Source organism: Centrocercus urophasianus, unplaced genomic scaffold (assembly GCF_019232065.1).
Source record: "Centrocercus urophasianus isolate 14NV4802_14NV808 unplaced genomic scaffold, USGS_Curo_1.0 seq_14, whole genome shotgun sequence".
Lineage (NCBI taxonomy): Eukaryota > Metazoa > Chordata > Aves > Galliformes > Phasianidae > Centrocercus > Centrocercus urophasianus.
In genome coordinates this window covers 17,977,241-18,003,011 of record NW_024884586.1, presented here as the reverse complement: position 1 = coordinate 18,003,011, position 25,771 = coordinate 17,977,241, and the positions used below count along the sequence as shown (strand labels likewise).

The window sequence follows — 25,771 nt, the reverse complement described above, 5'->3', positions numbered from 1 at the left end:
GTCATGGTGTGAATGTAGGGCGTTCTACTCTCAGTCACATACTTACATTGATCACACTTGATACTGAAAACTATACTGATAATCTGCTGATAGCATAAAGACTATGATATGAAGCAATAAGTCAGAGTACAACTTGCCAGAGTAAAACCGTGTATCTGAAAGGCAAAGAATGAAGATGGAAAGGGTGGAAATGCCTTTTTTGAAATGAAATATGCCAGGGAGAGATTTGATGTCACAGTGGAAAGTCAGCTAAGAAGAATTTTTTTGACCAAAATGACTGATGAGATTGTATCACAGATAAACAAGGAGATCTCAGGAGAGAACTGAATGGCCATTCTGTATCACATGAGATTAGTGTGCACTGACGTTTGCCTTTGAGCAACAATCTTGGGAAATTGAGAGGGCTGTAAGAAGATCTCAAGATATTGCTTCTTATAATCAGCTTTGGTGAAACAGCGTTTTGTCGTCTTGCTCCTCTTTTTGATCACTACTGCAATGTATCTGAGCAGAATACAGAGAGCAATGAGGTAAGCAAGGCACATGGACCAACTGATGAGCAAAGAATAAAGAGTTTAACAGCAGGCAGCAGGAGATCACAGTGACGTTTTCAAGGTGAAAGGTTAACAGCTTAAAGTTGTAAATGTAACTCATGTAACTCATGAAGGAGGGAGAATATTTATTGAACGGAAGATGGAAGGTTTAGGAATAATTGAAAAAATACAAGGATAGATAGTAGACACAGAGTCTTCTCATTGTCTAGTCTGACTTCCCTGACAGTCAGATCTATTAGTCTGTACATTAACTCATTTCCTAAGAGAAGTAGTGAGAAATATTGAGTTGCTATTTTGATATTGCAGGGAGAAAACGCTACAAAATGCTCTAAATTAAGTTCCTATTTTGGCAGAAAGATGGCCTGAACTGGAGTTGGCTTCCCATCATGAGTTCCAGAAGAGTTTTCTGTAGTTTTCTTTTCTTCTGCAAAGTAGCATCAGGATTCAGGAAAAATTTCAGCCCTGCAGGTGCCTGAATGCATTTTCTGTAAGATACTGAAAGAAATGGAATTACTTTCTGAGTGCTGGAGGCTTCTGGTTTTCTGGTGTTCTATTACAGAAAAAGCGATGGATTTGTGCTACGCTGTTAAGAGATCCCGTATTTTTTGCGGTGACAACTGAGTACTGTTATATTTACTGTTTCTCTCTGATCATTTTATGCTCCTTAATGGCAGGCTTAACTTATTTCCTCTTCATCTTTGATTTCCTATCACTTAAATCATTGCCTTCTGCTGATGAAGACAGAGAAATCAGCTCGTTATACAAAATGGTCCTTATTATTTGTTTAATGTTGACATTCTTGTCATATAAGATTGCAGACAACCATGATGAGAGGATACGCTTGGAAGCACCTCTGGAACTCTTAGTTTCACAGAGAAGTGAAGTTTCTGTTAGTGACTTTATCTGATAGATCTTCAGTACAGAGAGGCTGAATGAGCATGCAAGTAATTGAAATGTAAATAGACTGGAATATTACAAAACTACTTTCCAGATCTTATGCGTGTGTTCATCATTGAGCTCTCTTCTGCTTCTTAGAAGCCAGAAATCTTTTGTTATGAGAAAATAAATGGGTGAATGCATATTTCTGTGAGCAGCTTCCTCGTGAAAGGAGTGGAGGGGCAGGCACTGATTCCTGCTCTCTGGTAATAGCAATAGGACCTGGGAGAACAGCGTGGAGCTGCATCAGGGAGAGTTGGGTTGGGGGACTGGAAAAGATTTTTCCCCAGAGGATGGGAGAGGTAGGCATAGGCTACCCTAGGGCAATGATTGTTACACCAAGCTGCTGGAGTTCAAGGAGTGTTTGGACAACACTCTTGGACATAAAGTTTGAATTTGGTAGATCCTGTGTGGAGTCAGAAGTCAGACTGTAGATGGTCTTTGTGGGTCCCTTCCATCTTAAGATATTCTGTCCTTCTACCGATTTGCTGCAGCTTGATGGCTGCTCTAATTGTCCTTTCCTCAGCAGCAAGTGAAGACTGACAAGCAGCTGTCTTTATGCTATAACAAAAGATGTAATTCTCATAATATGAAACGTTTTGTAGTGTTTTACTCCCTGTGGGATGCATGTTCATGCCTTTCATATTTTCTGAGATTTTGATCTTTTTTTTCCAACTCAACCAAACTTTAAAGCAGAACTCTAAGATTTGATATGAATAAAAATGCACAAATGCATATATATTGATGTCATAATATGATCAAATACCGTAATTATCAAGGAAGGGTTTCTTTATTTATATGGCAAAGAGATTTGTGAGATAGAGTAATGGAAGTAGATTAATAACAACTGTATTGATGAAACTACATATTACTAGATATCAGCTACAAGGAAATTACCTGATTCCTTTGCAAGTCCCAGCCTTTGTACATGGCAGTAGAAAGAGATGTTTTCTGGATATGTGACTAATGCAAAGGTTTCATTAATGTTAGTTAATGTGTTTCCAGAATAAAATATATAGTTGCTGGCAGGCAGCCATGGGCCTACTATTCAGCTATACAGTGGCTACAACACAGGCAGTACTGGAACACAGTGTCTATTTAGGAGTTTTATACTGATAAAAAGAAGGATAGATAAAGAATTCCAAACAACATAATAGTAAATAAAATATTTTGTTGTAGAAGTGGCATTTTGGACAGTATTACCTCTGTACACTGTGATGAGTGTGGATTGATACAATGAGGCTTTGATAAATCTGTGTTCATGTTTAACAGTATGAGAGTATAGTTTTGTGTAGAAACATGAAATCCTTCTCCTGTTGTGTTTGTTTTGTTATAGTAGTTGTCTCCTGTTCTGGATCACATGAAGTAAACTCTTCTACACCAAATCCACCTGAGAAGTTCTCCCTGATAAGAAATAGGATGGTGTCATTTCGTCAGCCTTCTGAACCAGGTACCACAAGTCCTCTTCTTTACATTTGCCTTATTTCTACATCAAAATCTAGGTGCAAGTGAGATGCTGGCAGTCACAAGGATCCTTCAGAAAGCAGCAATGATTTCCTGGCTGGAGATAGCACAGTGACGCTGAAAGACCAGTGCAACCTTAGGGGAATTCTTTACTTCATTATTAAAATAAAATAAAATAAAAATCTTCTATATCATCACAGTGTAATACACCAGATTTGGGCTAAGGAGTTCTTTAAACAAAAGCTATTTAGTAGAGCTATAGCAACCACAGAATGAAGTAGCTTTCTTGACACCAAATGAAGGTTTTTTCCAATTGGAGTTTTCAGATTTCTAGGAATTTTTAAAGAACAGTGAGCTGAACAAAAATGCTTGTGAGATAGGTAGGATGTATTTGGTCTTACTGTGTTGCCAGGATAAATGCCACATTTCATAAGCACTCAAGAGAAAGGAACCAGTTGTCATCAGTGATGTGGAAATGTGGAAACTGAAGGGATGACTTTCCATTTAGTGAAATAATCACTTAGGGAGACCTCTTCAGGTCACCTAGTCCAATCCACTTGCTCAGGAAGGGTCACTGAAAGCAAGTTGCCTATGACCCCATTGGGCTTTCAATACCTATGAGATGGTGAATGTACAACTTAAATGTGCAGCACATTTCCAGTGCTTTACCACTCTCAGGTATTTTCTTATGTTCTGATTGAATTTCCTGTTGTTGTTTTTTTTTTTTTTTTACTTTGTGCCAATTGCCTTTTTTTTTCCTGCAGTGGGCAGTAGTGAGAATAGTCTGGCTTCCTCTCTGTTCACTCCCATTAGGTGTTTATATACATTGACAAAAAGCTCCCATGAGCCTTCTCTGTGCCGAACAATCCTGCTCAGTCAGCCTCTCTTCATAAATGGTCCACTCCCTCAACAGTATTTATGGGCCTGTGTTGGACTCATTACAGCAAGTCTGTGTCTTTCTTGATACAGAGGAGGTGGGAGATACAGCCTGTTCCAAGCCACAGTGATATGTAACTCCATAATATTCATATTTCTCTAAATTCTGCATGCTCGATGGTGTGTGTAATCATGGTTACAGTTAAATTTAAAAATTAGGCAAACTTGTCTACTTTGTCTTTTGTATTCAAGAAGATGCTTTTTTTCCATGGCAGCTTTCATTGTGTTTTGTTTGTTTGTTTGTTTGTTTGTTTTTCCCCTGAAAGTTAGAGTATCACAAATCCTCTGGAGGCTCTTTTTATTTTCTTCTGTCCCATTTGGGTTGCCTGTGCAACAGCCTATCATTGTTATATTCCTGACCTTAATTCTATTCTTAATTCCTACCTTCTTTTCTTCCAAGTAGTAGAGCAACAAAGAGATAAAACTGTGTAATTTATGAGTACAAGGTATGAATACCCTCTGAATGACAGGATCCCAAATATGAATGTTCACTCTTACAGTTTGTCATATGGCCTGTGGATCCTCAAGTTATTACTGTAATATTATTATTACTACTGAAAATAAATATTGTGCAAGTTAATATCAGCTTACTGTATCTATTCAGCTCCATTCTGTGTGGGAGAGCTTTGTACAGCTAACGTCTCGTCAGGGAGCTTGTATTAGATTGATGAGAGAACAGTGAATTACTTGTCTGGTTTATAATATGCTGATTATGAAAAATTCTGGCCGGGATGATCTAGTGTTCTTAGTGCTTGAATGGACTCTGGAGTTCTTAGGAGGGCATTCTTGTCTATCTTGCTGGAGAAAAGTAGAATGCTGGGGGAAAATAAAGAAAAGAAAAAATATATATATAAAGCTTGCTTTGCTCAGCTATTCTGCTTAAGATCTTAGGGCTTCCTTTGTTCCTCTCTGTTAAAATGCTAAATCCTTACAGTTTCAATATCCTTGCTGTAGTAGGTATTATTCTCATTCAGAACGTTATGTACTTAGGTTGCTCCAAAATAATGCCTCCAGTTTATTTCCATGGGAACTTACAATAGACACAAAGAGCACAGTAACACTATTTGATGGAGCAAATTCTCAGCTACAAAATGCTATTTTTCAAGATATTCAACACCATTAACTATGCACTGTTATCAAAGCTGGCACGCTGCACTTGTAACTATCTGCACCAATGGAGCTGATGTACAGTTACTGCTGCCACTACCGAAGCGTATTACCCATTGCCTCCCTGTGCTCATATTCACTGTTTGGCCTCCATAACTTCCGCAAGTATCGATGAATGTCAATGGCTGTGATTTTTTTTCTCTGTGGAGGATTTCAATTACGTACTTTTGCTTCATATGCGTTTCAGTGTCAGACGCCATTTTGTCAGACTGCCCCTCTGCTGCCATCTATCATACAGTGATAAAAAGTAACAGAATATTGGTGGGAAGGTTCAACCTCTATTGCCATACCACCAACATCCCCATCTGACTTTGTGGGCCGATAGTATAAAATATGAGGCGTTATCTTTGAAACAGCCCTTGTATCTGGGGGTTGACCATCCGCTAATATAAATTCACTGTTGATACTGGTGGGAAGATGCTGATTTACATCTGCCAAGAATTTGCAGTTGTTTTTCTCTCAGGTACGTTCCTTCACCTGCTCTGGAAGAGATTCTTTGTTGTTATTGCATAAGAAGCTTTCTCTTTTCCCTTCTAGTCTTTCATTCCTTGAGAGAGACTCCATACACCATAGATCTGCTCGTTTATGCCCCTACATAGGCCTGCTACTTGAACTGGAGAAAGCCTGAATGAAAACTTTTGCTTCTCATGACAGAAATCTCTTGTATCATCACCTCAAGCTGCTCATGGATGACATCTACAGATAGTTTTGGAAGACCAGACTGGGTATTGTCTTCAGTCAGTGTCCTGGTATCTCAGGAAAGGCAGCAGCTGCTTCTGGAGAACAGCTCCTCCCAAGGAGGTGTTGAAGGTAGGCAGTTACAGTTTCCCCATAGTGAATATCTGCTTTCTCCCAGCGCCAGTAATAGTAATAGCCCAGCAGCAATAGGAGTTGACAGACTGAGACCTCAGTCACATATTTTTAAAAATACTGCCATATGCTGGTTCTGGTGTGCGACTATTAGGTACATTGTCTGTGCCTAAAATAGTCTATCACTGAGAGCCTTATAATCTGTATTATCCTTATATGTACTGCCTGCTTTGTGTATATGTGTACCCTGTATCTAGCCAGCTCATTTATATGCTCCTTTTATTGCTCTGTGTTTTAGCATTAGCTGCTTCTGCTTACTCGTGGATTTTTGTTACAAAACTCAATCCTTTACAGGCCAGGTCTGGCTCCTCATGTCTGCTGGCTGATTTGAGAAATCTTCAGCTTTTGTTTTGTTGGACATATTCACTCTGCTTTGTTTGGTTTCTTCTCTTCTCATTCCTTCCATTGCTTCTAATGTATTTCCCTCCTTTACTTTAGTCTCCTTTCTTTTTTATCTGTTATTTATACTTGGTGCATAGTCCTCTGCTTTCTTCTTGAGATCTTTCTTCAAACCCTTCATCTATTTTCATATTATTTCTTACAGGAGGCATTTTCCTTCTGAACATGAGTAGGCTGCCAGATAGATGCAAGTTCAGCCTGCACAGCCCAATCCTGCCTGGGAGCATGGACTCTTGTTTGCTGGAACTAGCTGTATATTCACAGGATGCTGTTCCTCTCCTCCAGAGATTCACAGTTGAAATCAGATATGTGGACACTAACAGAAATATAATAATTTCTCTGAAAGTTGGCCATGAAGAGGATGCTGGGTAAGACAATCAATTTGCAGCTCTTTAGACTTTAAATTGCAAGGTAGGGTGCAGTCCCTCCTGGCCACTGTTTTTTAACATCTCTCTCCTTGAGATTATTGCTTTTGTTAGAGCAAAAACCGAAAGTAGAACTGTCAGGACTGAGTTGTGCAGCTTCCTGACAGGATGTCTGGAACAGACACAGGTTTTGTTTGCCCCCTTTGCAAAGAACACATCTAATTAGGAGTCATTCCTTCTCCCTCGTATTCAGGAGACGTGAGAGTGGCTGACTCCCTCACTGATTCTAGTGGTATAGAATTTAAAATGAACTCAGTCCAAAGGCTGTGTTGGTGAAATGACTGATATCTCTAAGTATTCAAGGGGTCCTGTTGTAGTCAGATTTTGAGAAGGGTTAATCCTGCCTCTTTTGTAATTTCTTCCTTCTGTCTGCTAAGCTCAGGAGCATCCTCTTTTGTTTTATCTGTAGAGTTCAGAGAATGGAAAAGCAAAGGCTAGAGGTGAGAAGAGGTAAAGGGAAAAAAAAAGGAATTGCAGCAACCCTGGATCTTGTCCTGCATTTTGTACTCTGATCTGTTCCACATTTATTTTTTCATTCCTGCATGAAGCAGAATGCAGCGAGGAGAAGAAATGGGTAAAGGGAATGAATCACAACAGGAAAAGAAGGAGAAAGGTCCACGTGTCATCTGATTTTGCCATTTTCCATGTGCTTTCTCCTTTGCTGCAGTATGTCTTGTAAAAACCTGGGTCAGGCACACAACTGTTTTTTTTATTTCCATCACCTGACCGACTCCCGTGAAGAACTTAAGCAATAGATCCCAGTGCTTGTTTTCTTTGAATTCTTTGGCACTTCTCAAGCTGCCATGGAGATCTTCAGCCAAGACTTCTGGTCAGCCAAAGACAGCAGAGGTTGACTAAGAAAACTTATTTTATTTCAAATCCATCTCTCACTCCTACTTTTAGCTATTGCTCACTTCCTTCCTGGCTACTCCTTCCTTTTCTTTTTGCCAGTTTCACAAGGAATCTGTAACATTTTCTGGGATAAATTTCTAACCTTCTTTTTCACCTGCTTTAAGTACTTGACAAGCCTCTACTTGCCTAAACAACTGCAGCCACAGTTCCCCAGAATTAACTCATAAAATACCCTTTGAGATACCTACCTGCCCAGGACAGGCTTTGATCACAAACAGTGTAGCATTTCTGAAATGAAACATAGTCATTGTTTAAGAGCTTATTTGAGCACTACAAAAAAATTCTACATAAAATTATTGTCTAAATTATTGTCTGAAAGTGATGTTATTTACACACCTTGGAATGGAATTAGTGTCACTGGAAATTGGTATGAACATTGGTATTACTTAGTGAAACGAAGCACTGGTAAGAACTGAGGCTTTAGTTTTAAGAATGTAAAGGTGGAAGGTGATTGCCTCCTATTCTAAGTCAAAATAGAAAGGAGGGGAAGGAAGAAGCACGAAATAGTTAAGAACAATTTTAGGTCAAATATTCTTACTTTACCCTATCTTTTTGGTTCTCTGCACAGTTCCAGAAAAATTTGTATGTTTGGGAGAACAAAATTTATTTCTACAGTGTTTGAGCTGCTTCTTATTAGGGAGATACTCTGAAATAAGCAGTTTTTCTGCGATTAATATTTAAACAGTACTGGTTATTAAGAACAGAGACCATCTTGAAACATTCCCACTTTCCAGAGGGAGCAGAAGTCATACACACTTTCATGTGTTACCCAATCCCAGCTGCACAATTTGTAGAATAAAAGGAAGATAATGAGGAAATGACCTGGAGATAGATGCCTATGTCTATTACATATTTTAATCTTCAGTTGCTACTGGGAGATCATCTTGAAGTCAGAGTGAAAAATGAGAAATAGAAAGAAGGCTAGATATCATCTTTTCAGATAATTGATCCAGAAAATCCTGCTTCAGTCTTCTCTGTCATCTTTTAATTCCAAAATCAAGCTGTGCTTCATCATGAATTCCAGCAATAGTAAATCACTTCAGTGAACTGTCCTCTTTCTGGTCCTGGAAGTCTTATGCTGATTGTGTTTCCTCCTTCAAGGTCCATCAGCTACACAGTTCTCTAAAGCTCAGAGATATGTCACTCATTAGAAAAAGTCCCGACCACCTCTGCTAGGTTTGATCTGTAGTATTGAAGCTGCCACCCATTTTTTGCAAATGCACTGTAGCAAAAGAGAAACAGACAGACCTTTTGGCATTAAGTTCCCAGATAAGTAGGACAAGCTCATATTTTTTTACTTTTATTTTATGCCACACCTATAACATATGAGTATTCTGAGCTTCTCGATTAGAGGGAGAGTTGCTGTGGGAGTGAGGTGTTTGAAATTCTACGTATTTACAAAAGATATATAAAATTATGTTTGTTATTATCTCAGTAGAGATCAAACATCAAGTGCCTGCATTTTTGTTTGCAGGCCCAAGTTTTCTTAATCTGGTTCTTGGCTCAAAGCTATCTTCATTTCTCATAGTTATGGTCCTGGTGCTTGTTCAGATCACTGATAATGACTTTACGACTACTTTGCTTACCCTATCTTTTTCCTCATTATCACATAGAGCAAAAAAACTAGTCACACCTGAAAACTCGTGTGAAAAGTCTTACGTGGTTTTGTTTTGAATGATTTCATTTGCTTGTATTTGTTGTTGACCACAATTGTTTCAGTGTTGTCAGCCAAAACTATTTCAATAATGGAACTTGTTTATTTCAGCTCTAAATACTCAAACTTCAATGAGAATAAAAAAGCACTGCTTGGGGCAGTGATAATCTTTTCCCTTTACATGATAGAGTGTGATCAGTAAGCTGGCCGTATTGTTTTCTGTTTTCTTTCTAAAACAAAGTACTGTCCATGGTACTCCTGGTAGTCCAAGAAAGAACGAGTTCAAGGCCACGTGCACAAATGGTCATCAGTTAGCCAATCTCATGAAAGGATTATTGCTTTGTTTTCCCTATATTTACTGCTTTTTTTTTTCCTTTTTTTTTTTTTTTTTTTTTTTCCTTTTTTGGAGCAGACCTGCTAAAATGCCTTGCCAGCTTCTGCGACTCCTATAGGAACTTACCATCTTTGAGACTCCTCTTCACCCAGTCTGGGTGTCCTATTGTCAACAGAAGTTCTTTAACTTTAGCTCTTGTGTGTAGAGGAATTGTGATATAGCTGATTTGAATGTCTGGAAACACCTAAGGTCATTTGGAATTTATAAATTAGGTGTCCAACTCCATAAGCCTTTGAAAGGGAATAGTCTGGTAAGTGTCCTCAGAAAATGCCTAATACATACTGACAGCAATGAGCACAGCTATTTGAATTAAAAAATAAAGCTACAAAAGGAGAGACTGCACTGCTGTTATGAAAGACTGATTGTGATCACTAACCTAGGAATATGGTTTACTGACTCTCATGCCCCAAATTGCACCAAAAATTCTTCTGGGCCAAGAAGGACAGATCTGTAGCTGGTTAGTAAGGGCAGGAGTTGCAGGCCTATGTTCTGTCATCTATTTCTTTTTGCATCCGATGACTAGCTTCATATATGTGGAAAAGAAATGTAAAGATTCTAATTTGTATGTTCTTTGATAGTACCTTGAGGCAGTTAGCATAACTTTCTGCAGTAACTCCTGTAGTGGCCTCCAGTTCAGAAAAGGTTTCAGCTTTCACGTTAGGGTTTTTTAATTTGTCACTCTTAATGAAGAAATTGTTCTTAATAATAAAATAATCTTTCTTAAAATGCACAATCTGTTAATTGTGTTGGAGATGGAAAGGCATAGCGAAGATTGGTAAGAAAAGGAAAAGCTTTTGTTTAGCCTAAGCTAGTGAAAATCAAAAATGGAAATTGTAGGTTAGCAGGGCAAATCTAAACTTGTTGCCTTAGGCATCAGATTGCTTGCAACTCCAAACTTTTTATCTGTGTAAATTTCTCAAAATGATGTCAGATTCTGACAGCCCTTCTATACATACAGAGCAGTTTTAACATCTGTACTTAGAAGAAGAATATTACCTCATTAGTTGAGATCTGGCTTGACATAAAATCGATAGTAAAGATATTGCCAAGCTTGGCTTATCTGAAAGCTTGCTACAATGATCCATCTTCTTAGTAGCTCAACAATGGGCTTTGTTCCTGATTCCATTAAGAAAATTAAGTTGGTTCTGACTATCTTTTGCTCAGATGCTGGGACAAAGCAAGTATTTACCATGTTAGAAATCTTGTTGCTGTTGTATGTTGAGGAAGGGGGCTTGTCTGAGTGGGAATGCCTTGATGATGATGAGACTCTGTACCTCCAAGAATTCTGGGTGATAGAAAGTTGCTTGCTGTTTTTGTGGACTCTGGATGCTTGCAAGCTTTTCCAGTGGTGGTGTATAAATGGACTAAAATTTCAGTGTTAGCATCTTTCAGTGTAGAACTGGAATATTTCATGGGACCTTAGGGCTCTGATTCAAAAGAGCTGCCAGTACACATGAACAGTGGTTTAAGATATTAGTCTTCTCTTAGAGGCCCACTGAGACCTAGTGTTCTTCTAGTGGCAGGGAATACGGTGCGTCTTTCTCAGATGTGATGTTTCAGAAGTTGGTTTATTGACTTAGCCAGTGGTTGTACTTCATTTTGAAATACTAGGCTGTAAACTGCAAGATTCAGAGTGTGCAGCTTGTAAACCATATACAATTAAGGTGCAGAAATGAAGCGAGTCATTGTTTTCAGCTGTGGGCAGTAATCTCTTTAGTTGCTAACATAAACATAACACCAGTTGTGAATCATGGGCTGGCTGCTGTGGATTCCTGTGCTTAGGATTATGATAACAGTGGTGATGCTTAGGGGCTGTGTTGTAGCTTGGTGGAGGTAGTGGAACTCATTGGTTAGAAGGTCTTGTATGCTTAGTAGGTAAATGCAAAAGATGCAGAGACTGTCCTTATCTCCAGTGGCTTGTTGAACCAGTTAGTTTAAGGCCCACTGATTTTTTTGAGGCCAAGTGGATGCAATGGAATGATGAACAAAGCATCGTCATTTTTGTTTGTTTGTTTGTTTTTAAAGATTGTTAGGAATATTGTAGGGTTTTTTTATCTACACCTGGGTACCCTGACTCCTGATAGACTGATTTGAGTGAGATACATTGAAAATTCCCATTGAATGTCGTTGTCTAGCTTTCAATGCCTAGCAACCATCTTCAAAATTAGAGTGCATGCCACCATCCATCTTTCTCTGAACTGCTACAATCACTCTACAGTTGAGATATTTTTGACGTCTCAGAGTTATGCTGTATGTTGTGTGGAGAAATGTAAGTTACAATAGGAGCTGAGAAAAAGATAACTGAATATGAACTTTTTAGGTAGAATGTCATTTTTTTTAAATGAATGTCTGCTATGTTGTACTTTATATTCAATTCCTTCCCCGTGTTAATACCATCGCTTCTATTTGGTGCAGTATAGAATCTGTGCTAGATATTCTGTGGACTCCAGCATGCTTTTTGTGCATCTGATATCTCCTTGTTGTATTCTAGGGTGAAATGGAAATCCATGATGGCTCAGATTGGCCAAATAGAAAGACCTTTTAAAATCACCTTGCTGTATTCAAACTGTGGAGCACAAGAGGTTGGACTACTGGCAGTGGGCTCCTTGCAGCTCACAAACTGCTTCCATGGTACGTTGCAATACAGTCAGTTTTGGAATAATCAAATGCAGTCATAAAAGAGAGCAGCATCCTCACAAAAAATGGTGAGCATGATTAAAGATTTGGTCAGGTAAGACATACATGAAAGCTGAGTGTCCTCTATGATTTTTGGCAGGGCTTACCTGTCAAGGGTCATATTTGAATGTATTTTGTGTGCACATGTGCACACGCTCAGAAAGCAGAGTTGAAGTGCAAAATTGAACTGATTTTGCACAGAATCACAGAATGGCCAGGTTTGGAAGGGACCTCAAGGATCATGAATCTCCAACCCCCTGCCACATGCAGGGCCACCAACCTCCCCATTTAATACTAGACCAGGCTGCCCAGGGCCCCATCCAATCTGGCCTTGAACACCTCCAGGGACGGGGCATCCACAACCTCTCTGGGCAGCCCATTCCAGCACCTCACCACTCTCTCTGTAAAGAATTTCCCCCTGACATACAACCTAAATCTACCCTCCCTCTTCTTAAAACCACTTCCCCTTGTGCTGCAGTTATCAACCCTTTCAAAGAGTTGATTCCCCTCCTATTTGTAGGCTCCCTTTAGGTACTGAAAGGCTGCAATGAGATCACCCCGTAGGCTTCTTTTCTCTCGCCAGCTCCCTCAGCCTGTCCTCACAGGGGAGGTGCTCCAGTCCCCTGATCATCTTTTTGGCCCTCCTCTGGACCCTCTCCAACAGCTCCCTGTCTTTCTTATACTGGAGGCTCCAGACCTGGACGTAGTATTCCAGATGGAGCCACACAAGAGCAGAGTAGAGGAGGACAATCACCTCCCTGTCCCTGCTGGCCACCCCTCTTTTGATGGAGCCCAGGATACCATTTGCCTTCTGAGCAGCAAGGGCACACTGCGGGCTCATGTTAAGTTTTTCATCTGTCAAGACCCCCACGTCCTTCTCTGCAAGGCTGCTCTCAAGGACCGCTCCTTCCAGTCTGTATGGATGCCTGGGATTCCTCCGGCCCAAATGCAAAACTCTGCACTTTGCCATGTTGAACCTCATCAGGTTCACCTGGGCCCACTTTTCCAGCCTGTCAAGATCACTCTGAATGGCATCTCTTCCTTCTGCTGTGTCAACCGCACCACTCAGCTTGGTGTCGTCAGCAAACTTGCTGAGGGTGCACTCGATTCCGTCATTGATGTCACTGACAAAGATGGTAAAGAGCACCGATCCCAAGACAGCCCCTGGGAGACACCAGCCGTGTCTCCATTACCGGCCTCCACCTGGACATAGAGCCATTGATGACAACCCTCTGTCTGTGTCCTTTCAACCAGTTTCCTATCCACTGGGTGGTCCACCCATCAAATCCACATCCCTCCAAATTGGAGATAAGGATGTGGTGGGGAACCATGTCAAAGGCCTTGCTCAAGTCCAGGTATATGACATTGGTCGCCTTCCCCTTGTCCACTGATGCCGTCACTCCATCATAGAAGGTCACCAGATTGGTCAAGCATGACCTTCCCCTGGTGAAGCCGTGCTGGCTGTCTTGGCTCACACGCTCATTCCTCATGAGATCAAGCTTGTCATCCAGGATGATCTGTTCCATGATCTTCCCAGGTACAGAGGTGAGACTCACTGGCCTGCAGTTCCCAGGCTCCTCCTTGCTCCCTTTCTTGTAAATGGGAGTGATGTGACCCTTCCTCCAGTCATCCGGGACCCCACCTGACAGCCACGACTTTTCAAATATGATGGAGAGCGGCTCAGCAGCCACCTCAGCCAGCTCCTTCAGAACCCTGGGATGCACGCTATCTGGCCCCATAGACTTGTACACATTCAGTCTCATGAGGCAGTCTCGGACCTGCTCTGTCCTCACAATGGGGGGAGTTTTACCATCCCGGTCCGCACCTAAAGGTTTAGGGATGCAGGCCTCAGGGACGTGAGAAGTACTGGAATCTTGGCTACCAAGTGAAGACTGAGGCAGAGAACTCATTCAGTACCTCAGCCTTCTCTTCATCCGTGGAAGCCAGTTCTCCTTTACATTTACCAAAGGAGCACACTTGCTGTGGCCTGTCTCTTCTGGCCAATGTACCTGTAGAAAGTCTTCCTGTTGTTTTTCATGTACCTCGCCAAGTTCAGTTCTGCCTGCGCCTTGCCTTTCCTGATCCCATGTCTGCAAGTCCGGATGGCATCCCTGTAGTCTCCCCAGGTGACACAGCCTTGTTTTCCGAGCTTGTATGCACCTTTCTTCGCCCTCAGTGTCCTCAGCAGGTCCTTACCTTACCGAGCCACGCCAGCTTCCTACCTCCTCTGCCTGCTTTCTTATTCAGAGAGATGGAGAGCTCTTGTGCTCTCAGGAAGGCATCCTTGAAGAGTAGCCAGTTCTCCTCAACATCTTTGTTTTTAAAGACAGCATCCCAGGGGATCTTGGCCAACAGTCCATTGAACAGCTTAAAGTTCCCTCTCCCAAAGTTCAGGGTCCTGATGCCACTCTTTGCCAGGCCCACATCCCTCGAGATCACAAACTCAACTGGGGTGTGGTCACTGCAGCCCCGACTGCCTCCAATTTGCTTTGCACTGACGCTCATACAAATGTATAAGAAAGTAACAGGGCTCATGCTGGATCCAGCAATAGGGATGGAAAGAAGTCTCTGCCTAGGATATTTTAGCTTTTACTGTTTTTCTTTCTCAAATAGTAACAAAAGGCTACCCAGTGTCACTAAAGCTTTTTCTGTGCTGGGGCTCTATCTTGCAAATTTATGAAGAAAAGCAACTCTGGTCTGCAGTCTGTGCTGTCTATTTACCACTGCCTGGCTCAAAACTTCTGTCCAAAATGAAAATAATTTGAATGTAATTTATGCAAAGTACTGAGTGCTCAGCTCAGAAATGATCGATTTTACCTACCATTTTCAGACCTGTTGCCAAGGTCATGCAAGTGATCCTCAGTACATATGCAGAACCCTGCTAATGTCATTCAGGCTTCTGGGAAGTGTATGAGTCTGCTGGTGCAGGCAGCCTGTAAGTTGGAGACATAATCATCTTCACTTCCTGGTTTTCATCCATTAATATAATGCTATTGCTTCTGTTTTGCAGACACTGTAGAATTAGCTTTGAATAGAAATGTAAGATCTAGAAAGTTTCAAATGTAAGAATACTTCACAGTGCTGTTTCATCATATATCATGAGATTGCTTTAAATCATACTAGAGATTTAATTTTATTGCAGTCAATCTTTTAATTTAACAGATAATATACTTTTAATGCAATGCTTTTCACAGTCTTGGAATTTTTGAGGGGATGCACACAGCCTGAAGCATTGTGCTAAATCTCCAAAGCGCCCTTAAACAAGCTGTTGCATGTACCCAACACAACACAGTACCCTGAAGAAATGATGTTTCAGATGTTCTTTCATCCTCCTCCTGGGGTTTTCTTTCTAAGCTCTGCATTTTTTCCAGAGCAGTAACAATTGTAATGGAACATCTGTGCAGAGCTCTGCTAACAGGGAACAGGTCCAGAAGAGACTTTCACACACCTGCAGATCCACAACAAATCTGTGCACGCACATATCCACAGGACAGGCTTGGTACACTGAGTCATGATTTCAGAAAATATCACACTTAAAAATCGTATGCTGCCTGTTGGTGAGTACTCATATGACTAGTTCAGTACTCCTGGAGTGTAGCTGGAGAGGCAGGTTGGGGTGCATGAGTGAGCCGGCCTGCTGAGGAAACACCTTTCATCACGGGGTGGATGCCACAAAGATGGCATAACAGTATGTCAGCAAAGAAGTATTAATTGAGCCTGATTCTCGATTGGCCATAACAATGTGTCCATCAGGCCCAGAGCTAAGTGCACATTGCTGCCTCCAGCAGCAGTGTCGTGCAGCATGCCTCTGCTGGCTGACAGGTGCATGATCACGTGTGCAGGACAGAAGAATCACAGAATTACAGAATCACGGAATTGTAGGGGTTGGAAGGGACCTCCAGAGATCATCGAGTCCAGCCCCCCTGCTAAAGCAGGTTCCTTACACCAGGTCACACAAGTAGGCATCCAGGCAGGTCTTGAACATCTCCAGAGAAGGAGACTCCACAGCCTCTCTGGGCAGCCTGTTCCAGTGAACTCGCCATATTGAAAAATGTAGGATCCTCAGTAAAAACAAAATAAAAATCTGATTGCCTGAAGATGGCACAAACATAGCAGAAGCTAGTGTGTGCAGGAAAGAGTAAGGAGCAATGAATTTGGTCTGTGTGAGAGCTGAGGCAATCTTGGGAATCTCATGCTGAATAGAAATCTGCATGACAAAGAGCACAGCTAAGTATCATTTATCACCCAGAGGACGATTTCTGAGGTCATGTGTGTGAAGGCTGATGCACATGCAGGAATATATATATACATTCTGCTGATTCATCTCTGAGCTTTTTTTTTTTTTTTTTTCTTTAGATAAAGAAAACCCAGATCTTTCTATATATAACAAAGGCTCTTCCTTCCCCTGCCTTCACGGAGGCTGTGTTAGCCACTTACAAATCTGTGAATTCATCAGTGATTGCCCTACCAAAGAAGTAGAAGGAGTAAGATGTGGTGAGTGTATGGCATGGCATTTCGTGGGAACCTTCATCCTGTTACAATAATCAGTTTAGAATAAAATACAGGTTAAATAGATTCTATTTCTAGATTAATTCATTATTAAGCCTCCTATAATAATTTAGACTGTTTTTATTATTTTATTATCAAGATTTTTCTTGAAAATTCATTCCATATAGGATAAAATTGATTTATTATTATTTTTAGTATTGCAATAAGACATTCAGTGACCTGTGTTTCATAGTGACTGCTGCTTCAGAGGAAAGCAAAATCTTATTTACACATTTATGGCTGCTAGATGAGAAACTACCAACAGGATCAATCACAAAGCTGTCCTTCCTAGATGTGCAAGTTCTCATCTTGCATATCCTGACAAAGAAAGACTCTAAACAAGTACATTTAGTACTGAGAAACATTATTTGTTTGGGTGTTTTGTTTTTTTTTTTTGTCAATTATAGTGACAAAGATCTAGAATAATCTGTTGACTGCCTTTCGCAGAAAGCCTCATGATGTCTATAATTTAATACATAGTAGGGCTTTTACAAATGTGTGGAGTGATTTACCACTCTTGACTGTGGGAGTGGCTGTTTTCAGTGACAGAACTGCAGTGTAACAGCTCCAGTAGCAAAAAAATGTTGACTTTTTTGATGACTATGGAAATAAACAAATGAGACCTGTTGATATTCTGACACTGAAAGACAGTATAAGTGTGATAGTTTCAAGAACTATAGTAAATTTTGACTTTTTCTGCTGTTTGCCTTCTTCCATAATCAGGTTTCTTCTATTTTCCTGCATTTTCTTATGGTCCATTGTAGATAGTCTCCCAGAAGGTTCACATTGCTCTTTTGAAGAGGGTTCATGTGGCTGGACACTGAATGAAACTGCAGCATTTCCTTGGTCTATCAGTGGCTTTAATGAAATGATTCACAATGGTTCATTTGTAGGGTCTACCTTGCAAGCCACTGCAGGTAGGGTCTTCATAGTTCTTTCTTAGTCTGCCTTTCTGTGAGTGCTTCTTTTATGTGTGCCTGTACAAGTGTGCCAGCATGCATGTGAACTTAGGGATGTGGGGTTTTTTTAATTAGTTTAAAATGTTTGGCATCCTTCTTTCCAAAACAAATTTATCATCAGTATTATCTAGAATAACTTTAAATGTATTTATTTAAATAATTTTAAAGTTTAGAACTAACTTCTGATCACAAAACAAGACTTGATATGAAATCTTTTATGGAAAATTTAACATGGAAGGAGTTTTAGGAGTCTAGAAAAGTCTTTTCAAAAGACTTTGAAAAGAATTATATGATGAATTCTTTCCCCTCTGTATATACCTCTTCCCTTCTTGCTCTTATGAGATAGGCAATTGCAGAATACTTCAGCTGCAGCATCACAAAGTAAAAATTGCCCTACAGAACTAAGCATCTTGTAAAACACAAATTTTCTGGAGACTCTTGTCAGACTCTGCTGGTGGGTTATAAAGAGAATCACATCTAAGTCTGTCTCAAGATGAAGTGATAATAAACAGTTTGCTCTGTAGAATACCACAGGGGAAAAAAAAAGAAAAAAAAAGAAAAAAAAAAGAAGGTCTGATAATTCCCAGAACTGTCTGCTTTTTAAATAAGGAGGGAAGCCAAATTCTGACATGTTCATACTTGAAGTCAGAAGCTGAGTTTTGATTCAGTTCCCTAGCAAAGTAGAGAGTGCTCATGTGAGAGTCCTGTTTGTCTCTTGAGAGCTCATACAAACTCTTACTAGGAACAAAGACTATAAATAAGCTCTACTGGTACCATATTTGTCTTAGCAAGTTGTTGATGCTCGTGGTGTAAGTATTAGGGCTGATCAAAGAACTCAGAGTAGACTGCTGTGAACCACTGTATGGAAATGTACTTGAGTGGCTCTGAGGTTTGGGCACTCTACTTGTGTTGCAGGGAAGGGTTTGGGATGGTTGAGGTGGTGGAGTCACCGAGCCTGGGGGTGTTCAAGGAAAGGCTGGATGTTGTGTTGAGGGACATGGTTTAGTGGGAGCTATTGGGAATAGGTGAACGGTTGGACTGGATGATCTTTTAGGTCTTTTCCAACCTTGGTGATTCTATGATTCTATGATTCTATATTGAGTTTTGTGCTGCTGAAATCTACTAGTGTGTTCACTGTAGTTTGCTAATAAATGTACTCTTAAGCCTTGTTTCTAATCATGTCCTCCTACTTACACTGTGCTTCAGAACAATGATGTTAAAGCATTTTGAAAGTATTAAAAAATATATATATTTTCTAATTAACTTTTCTGTCCACAGGACACTTCCTCTATCTGCGAGCAGATAGCAATCAGACAAATGGCATTGCCAAGGCTTTCAGTACCAGCTTGCCAGCTGGTATTGCTACTGAAGATTACCAGGTATCTCCTTCTGCCTAAGCACCTTTTGGAGCTAATTCTCAGGCTGTACACTGTTTTTGCAATGTGCCTCTGTGCAGTGTATGATACACAACAAAGCACTTTACTGTACTAGGAGTATACTGCCTAACTAGCTGCTTGTTCAACGCTAGAAGGAAGAGAGGAGGGGCATTCCCAGTAAATAAGAGCAGCAGTGCTGAATTAGCTCTTAAATACAGAAAAACTCCCTAGCTTGGGCGTATAGACCATTCCGCTGAAGTGTACCCATGCCTGAATTGTACTGGGTGGCCTTAGACTGTAGGAGAGACAGTTGGCCGTCTGAGCTTGTTCAGCCATTCAGTATGCATGCTGCTGAGACTTTCTTCCTAAATTCTGCATGATTTTGGGATGGATTAGGAGCATGAAATCTGTGGGGCATTAGACCTTCCAGGAATAGATAAAGGCAATAAACTGTTCGTGTTCTTCAGAAACTTCAACAGATGAAGCCAACCTGGTGTGGATAAAATCACATATCCTGCCTTCAGCCTAGATCCCTGCAAAATGTAAGGGGAGCTTCAAGTTGCTGAAACCAAAAATATTTAAATAATATTGCACTCCTGTCACTTAGGAAAATTAAGTTGCAAGCTTGAGCTGGAGTCCAGCTCTGCCAGGGGAAAACAGAAAGCTTTGATGCCTCCTAATTAGAGCTGGCAAAAGAAATACAGTGCAGGTGCCAAGAATATATCTTCACCATTTATATTTATAAATTCAGGTTAAGTTTGCTGAATAGTTCCAACAAAATAAAATGTGCCTGGAGCTAGGTTCACAAAACTGGGAGCAGTAAGTGTTGGTCATGGGCATCATACAGGAAATCCAGACCCAGTCTCTCCTTCACTGACACAGATTTGAATACCCATTTAAAGAGCAAGGAACTTCTGTTGTTGTGTACATGTGTGTGTACTCCATCTCCTGATTGAGCTCTCGTTGATACAAAGAGCAGCTGAGTGCTCCAGGCATCACTGGAAATGGCAGTTTTCTCTTGATCTGTGACAAACTGTCGGTGGTGCCCCACAGAGAGAGGAAGGAGTCCTGCTTCAAAATATTCTTTGGTCTGCTGATCAGATTGCTTACCTGCCACAACAGTGCTATGGTTCAGGTGGTGTCTATGACTTGGGGCAAGTATATAGACTGGAGTTTCCTGTCTGTGGAGATGGCCTCTTTGCTCATTTCCTGGGTATTTGTGGCAGGGTAGTCCTCTCCTTGCAATAGTTTTGTGCTATATAATGCCTAGGTATGGATTGAGCCACATCAGTGCAACACATTAATATGAATGATTACAATGGGAAACCTTAGAAGATTTGAACTCTTTCAAATCTTTTGACAGGAGTCTTTTGGCTGGTGAGAACTCTGAGAAAGAATGTATTTAGGATTGCTTTTCTGCAGTATTCCAACCCTAGTAACATAGAAACATTTAATGATAAAGCTTTTCTTGACTTTAAGCTTGTGTTCCTTTGCTTTGTTACTTATTGCTCCTGAAGAAGGTAACAATCACCAAATAATATCTGAGGCCATTGATATAGTTGTTAGAGCCTGAGAACACACGTGTCAGTTGAGGTCTCCAACAAGAAAATTCTGTGCTAGGAACAACGATGGAATCACACAAAAGCACTGGGGGTGTTAGTGGTATGTGTGATTAAAGCTTGAGCCACAGTCTCATGTCCTGAAGGGGGGAGTAGTAAGTACTATCTCCTATTTATCAGAGGATGCCATTCTTTTTTTTTGCTTTTGCTCTGTTACAGATCCAATTCTCAGTGCATGTTTTTGGCAGCTACAATGGTACCATCTCCTTCTCTGTCAGGGAAGAAAAAAATGGAGTTCCAGTTACCTTGCCAATGTGGGAAAGAGCAGGGAGCTGGAGCGATCATTGGTTTCTCATCACTTTACCAATGCCAGTGCTTCAAAACAGGTAAGAACACCATCAGCAGCACCCAGAGATATCCCTACAGATTTTGTAAATTATTAGGGCCTTCACTGAGAAGTATCACTTTCATTTTTGCCTTTTTCCAGACCTATTACTACTGACAAAATTAGAGGAGTACAGCAATTCTGCTTGCTGAGGAAGTCTTCTGTCTTCCTCCTCCATTCTGTGTCAGTCAATTTCAAGCTATGAAATGGTGTTGACAGCAAGTTATTCTGCACAATACAAATCATTTTTAAATTGCTCCAATCTGTTTCTTGCATTTTCCTCAAGCAGGTCTGTCTCATATCACACTTAGACCAAAAAAAAAAAAAAAAAAAATCAATCTCAAACTCTATGTGATATTATAAATGTAAAAAGATCTACCTACTATTGGCATTAAGCATTGTCTTAAAACTTCATGGATTAGAGGGTTTGAGGGGATTGCTTTTAACTGGAAATATTCTCAGCATCTTTTTGTAAAAAGTTAAGGGATTTGGGTCTGAAGTGGTAGCAATTCAGATCCAATCAGCAGCAAAACAGGAAGCTGGGAAGGAGAATGTTGTCCCACTCTTTTTCCTGCTTTAAGTTTGTGATTACCTTTGGTCACAGCTTCAGTGTATGCTCCTTCAGAATACCATAGATCTGCAAACTGGCAGTGTAGTATATGTCCTTGCCTGACAGTCTGGAGCCCTGTGGATAAGCATGTGTTTAGTTCTGTGTATTTAAAATATGAGCAGTGAATTTGTCCAGAGTATCTCTTTCCCTCAGGCATTTTCATTTGGACCTAGCCGGAGCAGAGTCTGTCGGGCTTTTTGAAGTTGTTAAAGAGCTTCTGCTTCCTCTAATAAATGGTCCCCTATTTTTTTTTTTTGTCTGCAAAGCCTCCAATTTTTGTGTCAGACCTCAGTTCTGAAGGGAAATTGATCTGAAGGGAAATGGATGTGGCAGGATGGAAAGGACACCAAATGGCTTTAGGGAGCACTAGCCAGCACTTCCTGAGGACTTAAAAAAAAAAAAAAAAAAAAAAAATTCCAGTACTGTTAAACTTGAGATAGTTGAACACCCAGACAAAACAAAAAGGTAGCTCGTGTGTGCATGTTTCAAACTGAATGAGGGAAAGTCCCTTCCAACTCAATCAATTCTATGATTCTATTACAGTCTGTTCCTGCCCTCCTGCTTCCTACTCTCCTGGTCAATTCTCATGCTATTTTATTTAGATGACCCCAGACCTATCATTAAAGTTTATTCTCAATTTTTCTACTCCATTGCCTACATGTTTCTTTCTGTAAATCACAGGCCCAAACCCCATATGTTTATGTCCTAGCTCTGGAAATCAGTTTAGCTAAATTTTCTCCTGTTTGTCCAGATTCAGTAGAAGTAAAAATGGTTACAAAAGAGGGGGAAATATGTGCTTTTTAGCACTATCTTTTCCAAACAAACTCACTTTTTAGGAGAGAAAAACACACAATTTGTTGATCAGCATCCTAGCTGGGCACTTGGAAATCTGTTCCTGGTGGTCAGCTGGCAGGTTCTCTCACTTGGTTCACATACACAAGGAAAAAATGTTGCTATCAGAAGAGAAGCAGGCAGACAGGAGACCAGACAGAAGAGAAATTGAGAAGGCTATATGTTAGAGTCAATAAAATGAATTCAATGAGCAGGGACACTGGAAACCCCTCTGACTAGCAAGCACAGAGTTCAAAAGGCAAATTCTTCTTTTTCTGAAGTTAGAAGGAATGGGAGGCATACAGAGCCCAGCACTTGTGAGATATCTCTTCTTATGCACTTGGGGATGAGAGTCATTCCCCAGGTACCCACTTATACTCAGCTGGAACAGAAATTGATCTTACAGCACAATGTCATGGTCCTTCTGTTCTGACTATGGACCAGATGCAGTATCTTGACTGGACCAAGGGTATGCTGACGTGTCTTCAGAAAGGATTAAACTGTGATGCTGTATGTTTGGCCGTGGATCCTAGAAGTCTCTAATCCTGGGCTCAGGTTACTGTGAGTTTTATCGTCCATCAAATGCTCTGGCTAGTTGCTGCATTGGACTGATGTTCAAGGTCTGAAAATGCAGAGGTACTGCTGAAAAGAGAGGCTTCTGTAGGAAGGTGATTCCCATTGGGTAAACTCCTCTGCTAACCGCATTGCTAAGAGAGTGATCATCCAAGGAACACGTTATTTGAATTTGCTGTGCCAACACTTATTCCCAGAAGGTTCAGATCCTGTATGTATGAAAGCTTTTATTTGATGCACACTATTCTTGAGAATCAGAATCTTCAAGATTCAACTTTACAGCATTATATTAACTGTGGATGCCAGTTTGTGGTTTATGCAGGTGCCAGAGCACTGGCACAGTCTGCCCACAGAGGCTGTGGGTCTCCTCCTTAGTGATACCCAGAAACCTCTGGGCATCCTGCTCAGAATGTCTCTGCTTGAGCAGGGGTTGGGCCATACGCACAGGTGCCTTCCAATCTCAGCCACTCTGTGATTCTGTGATATGTATCAACATTTGTTTGGTGGACGGAATATGCACGTTGTACTTTACTGCCAGTAATTTGGGACAAGAAAGTACTGATAGGCAGGTCAGTACTTCATCATAAATCATGATGAAGCGTTGTCAGTGACAGCAGTAGAGGTCTTCTCCATGTGTCTTTAATAAGCTGTAAATAGGCTGGACATCAGGCATCTGTTTATTTCTGAAGTTTAATGAAAAACAATTTAGTCCTATCTATTAGAAGAAGGTCCTTCTGTTCATTTTCCTTCCTTCTTCTGAATTCAGAATGTGGCAATGCTCATGGGGCATGACAGGCTTCTAGATAAGTAGTTAACATCTGGTCATAGTGGGAAAAGTGAGGTAGCCCAGAATGCAAACACTTTGATGATTTGTGGCTAAAACTTAAAATGGCCTGAATTATCAGCTGAAATAAATTTGTGTCACCTTGTTATTTTTCTGGTTACACTGGCCAACACTCAGGTTTAAGACTGCTGTCTTTCTGGATATTGCTCTGTTTAATTTTCATTTTGGCTGTCTCTTTGGGGATAGAAAAACAGATTAATTTTCCCTTTTCTTTTGCACGTGCCCAATCCCATTACCATCAATGGTGATTGATAAGGATGGTTGTATATGCATAAATATTTGTGAGGGAGAGCATCTTGTTTTCCTGTGTGTGTGCAGATAGCAGGGGGAGTAGGGTTCTCATGTTTGTTCCACATTAAGTGTGACATTATGTGAGCATTGGTTGGTCCTACTAACTGTGGATGTATGAATAAGATTTCTAGCAAGCTCTTACGGCTGTTCAGCAGCTTGTCTAATGGAAAGATTCTAAACTATGATTATCACTATTGGTTTGTAAGAGAACACTGTATTTTTGGGCTTTTGTTGTTGTTGCTGTTTTTTTCCATCTGCCTCTTTGTCTTTAAATCTTCTGTCTTTTTGCAAAGGTTTCAACTGCAACTCCTGGCAACCTGGGGTTGGAATTCCCAAGCTGACATTGCTATCGACAATATTACATTTGGAATGAACTGCTTTGCTGATGGTGAGCCATGCATGTTATAGAATCCCATAAAGAATTTGGATAGTGTAATAAGCATCCAGCTGATCCGGAATACACTTGCTGTGTTTCTCCCCTGCACCAAGAGTGCACATGAATCATTTATGTTAGCTTTTATATCACAATGCCAATTATCTTAGATCTGCTGAAGATTGTAAGTAGAGGAAATTTTACGTGTGTCAGTTTATTAGTACTCTTTGTTTTCCCTAATCTGTATCACATAGTTGAAAGCTGCCTGTGTGTCTTGGCAAGAAACTCTTGACTTATTCCTGTGCTTTAAGTGGAAGGATTACATCACATTGCTCTTTAGCAGTCCTCTCTGACCTGTGCACCCTGGCAATTGATAGCCGAAGGGAACTTGTTGAAAACAAAGGGGAAAACGACTATATTTTAGGGGAGGAAAGGAGGAAAACAGAAGAATAAAATGTCTCTCTGGCAGTAAAGTTTAGTTTGTTTTGCCTTGTAGGAGAAGCATCAGATGTCACTGGCAGGTACATACATACTTCTCTTGGCTTCATTACTGTTAATGCTACTGATGACAATGTGCTCCACTGAAGATGAAGCCAGAGCTAATCTCCAAAACATGCTAGCAAAAGAGTTGAATTTCTTCAAGTGGAAAAAGGATGCATACTTGGGAACATTACAAACTACCATCTTTTAGTCTCTGCGGAAAAGACTGATATTCTCTGTTGTTTAAATAAGAAGAGAACATGCAGCACTTCAGTTGTGACTTCTGTTGCAAATGAAATGTTCTCTGCTACCTTCAAAAGTCCCCACTTCCGATATGTCAGCACTGAGTGTAGTAGCAGGTCCCTGCAGAGACTGTAGCCTAATGTGAGAAGGTCTGTGTTAAAACTGGTATGTGTTAAAAGTTTTCCACCATTTAGAGCCCTTTTGTTCTCCTACCTTTGTCAAATTTGGTCTCACATTCTTTGCCCCTTAGTTCCATGGGCACTGAGTACACCATTCAATGAAATGTTGAGCATGCATATATTCATTTAAAATTAA

At 40.6% G+C, this 25,771-nt stretch overlaps 1 protein-coding gene across 1 annotated transcript in view; it reads left to right on the top strand.

The window, feature by feature from the left end:
* The window catches only part of LTK (leukocyte receptor tyrosine kinase), a 139,782-nt gene that overhangs the window by 87,841 nt on the left and 26,170 nt on the right, over positions 1 to 25,771 (top strand). Inside the window, exons 3-11 of the mRNA XM_042813198.1 lie at positions 2,824 to 2,937; positions 5,709 to 5,864; positions 6,469 to 6,691; positions 12,200 to 12,339; positions 16,741 to 16,878; positions 17,697 to 17,849; positions 19,170 to 19,270; positions 21,046 to 21,212; positions 24,654 to 24,748. Coding sequence (XP_042669132.1) covers positions 2,824 to 2,937; positions 5,709 to 5,864; positions 6,469 to 6,691; positions 12,200 to 12,339; positions 16,741 to 16,878; positions 17,697 to 17,849; positions 19,170 to 19,270; positions 21,046 to 21,212; positions 24,654 to 24,748 — 1,287 coding nt within the window. The remainder of the gene's footprint in view (positions 1 to 2,823; positions 2,938 to 5,708; positions 5,865 to 6,468; positions 6,692 to 12,199; positions 12,340 to 16,740; positions 16,879 to 17,696; positions 17,850 to 19,169; positions 19,271 to 21,045; positions 21,213 to 24,653; positions 24,749 to 25,771) is intronic.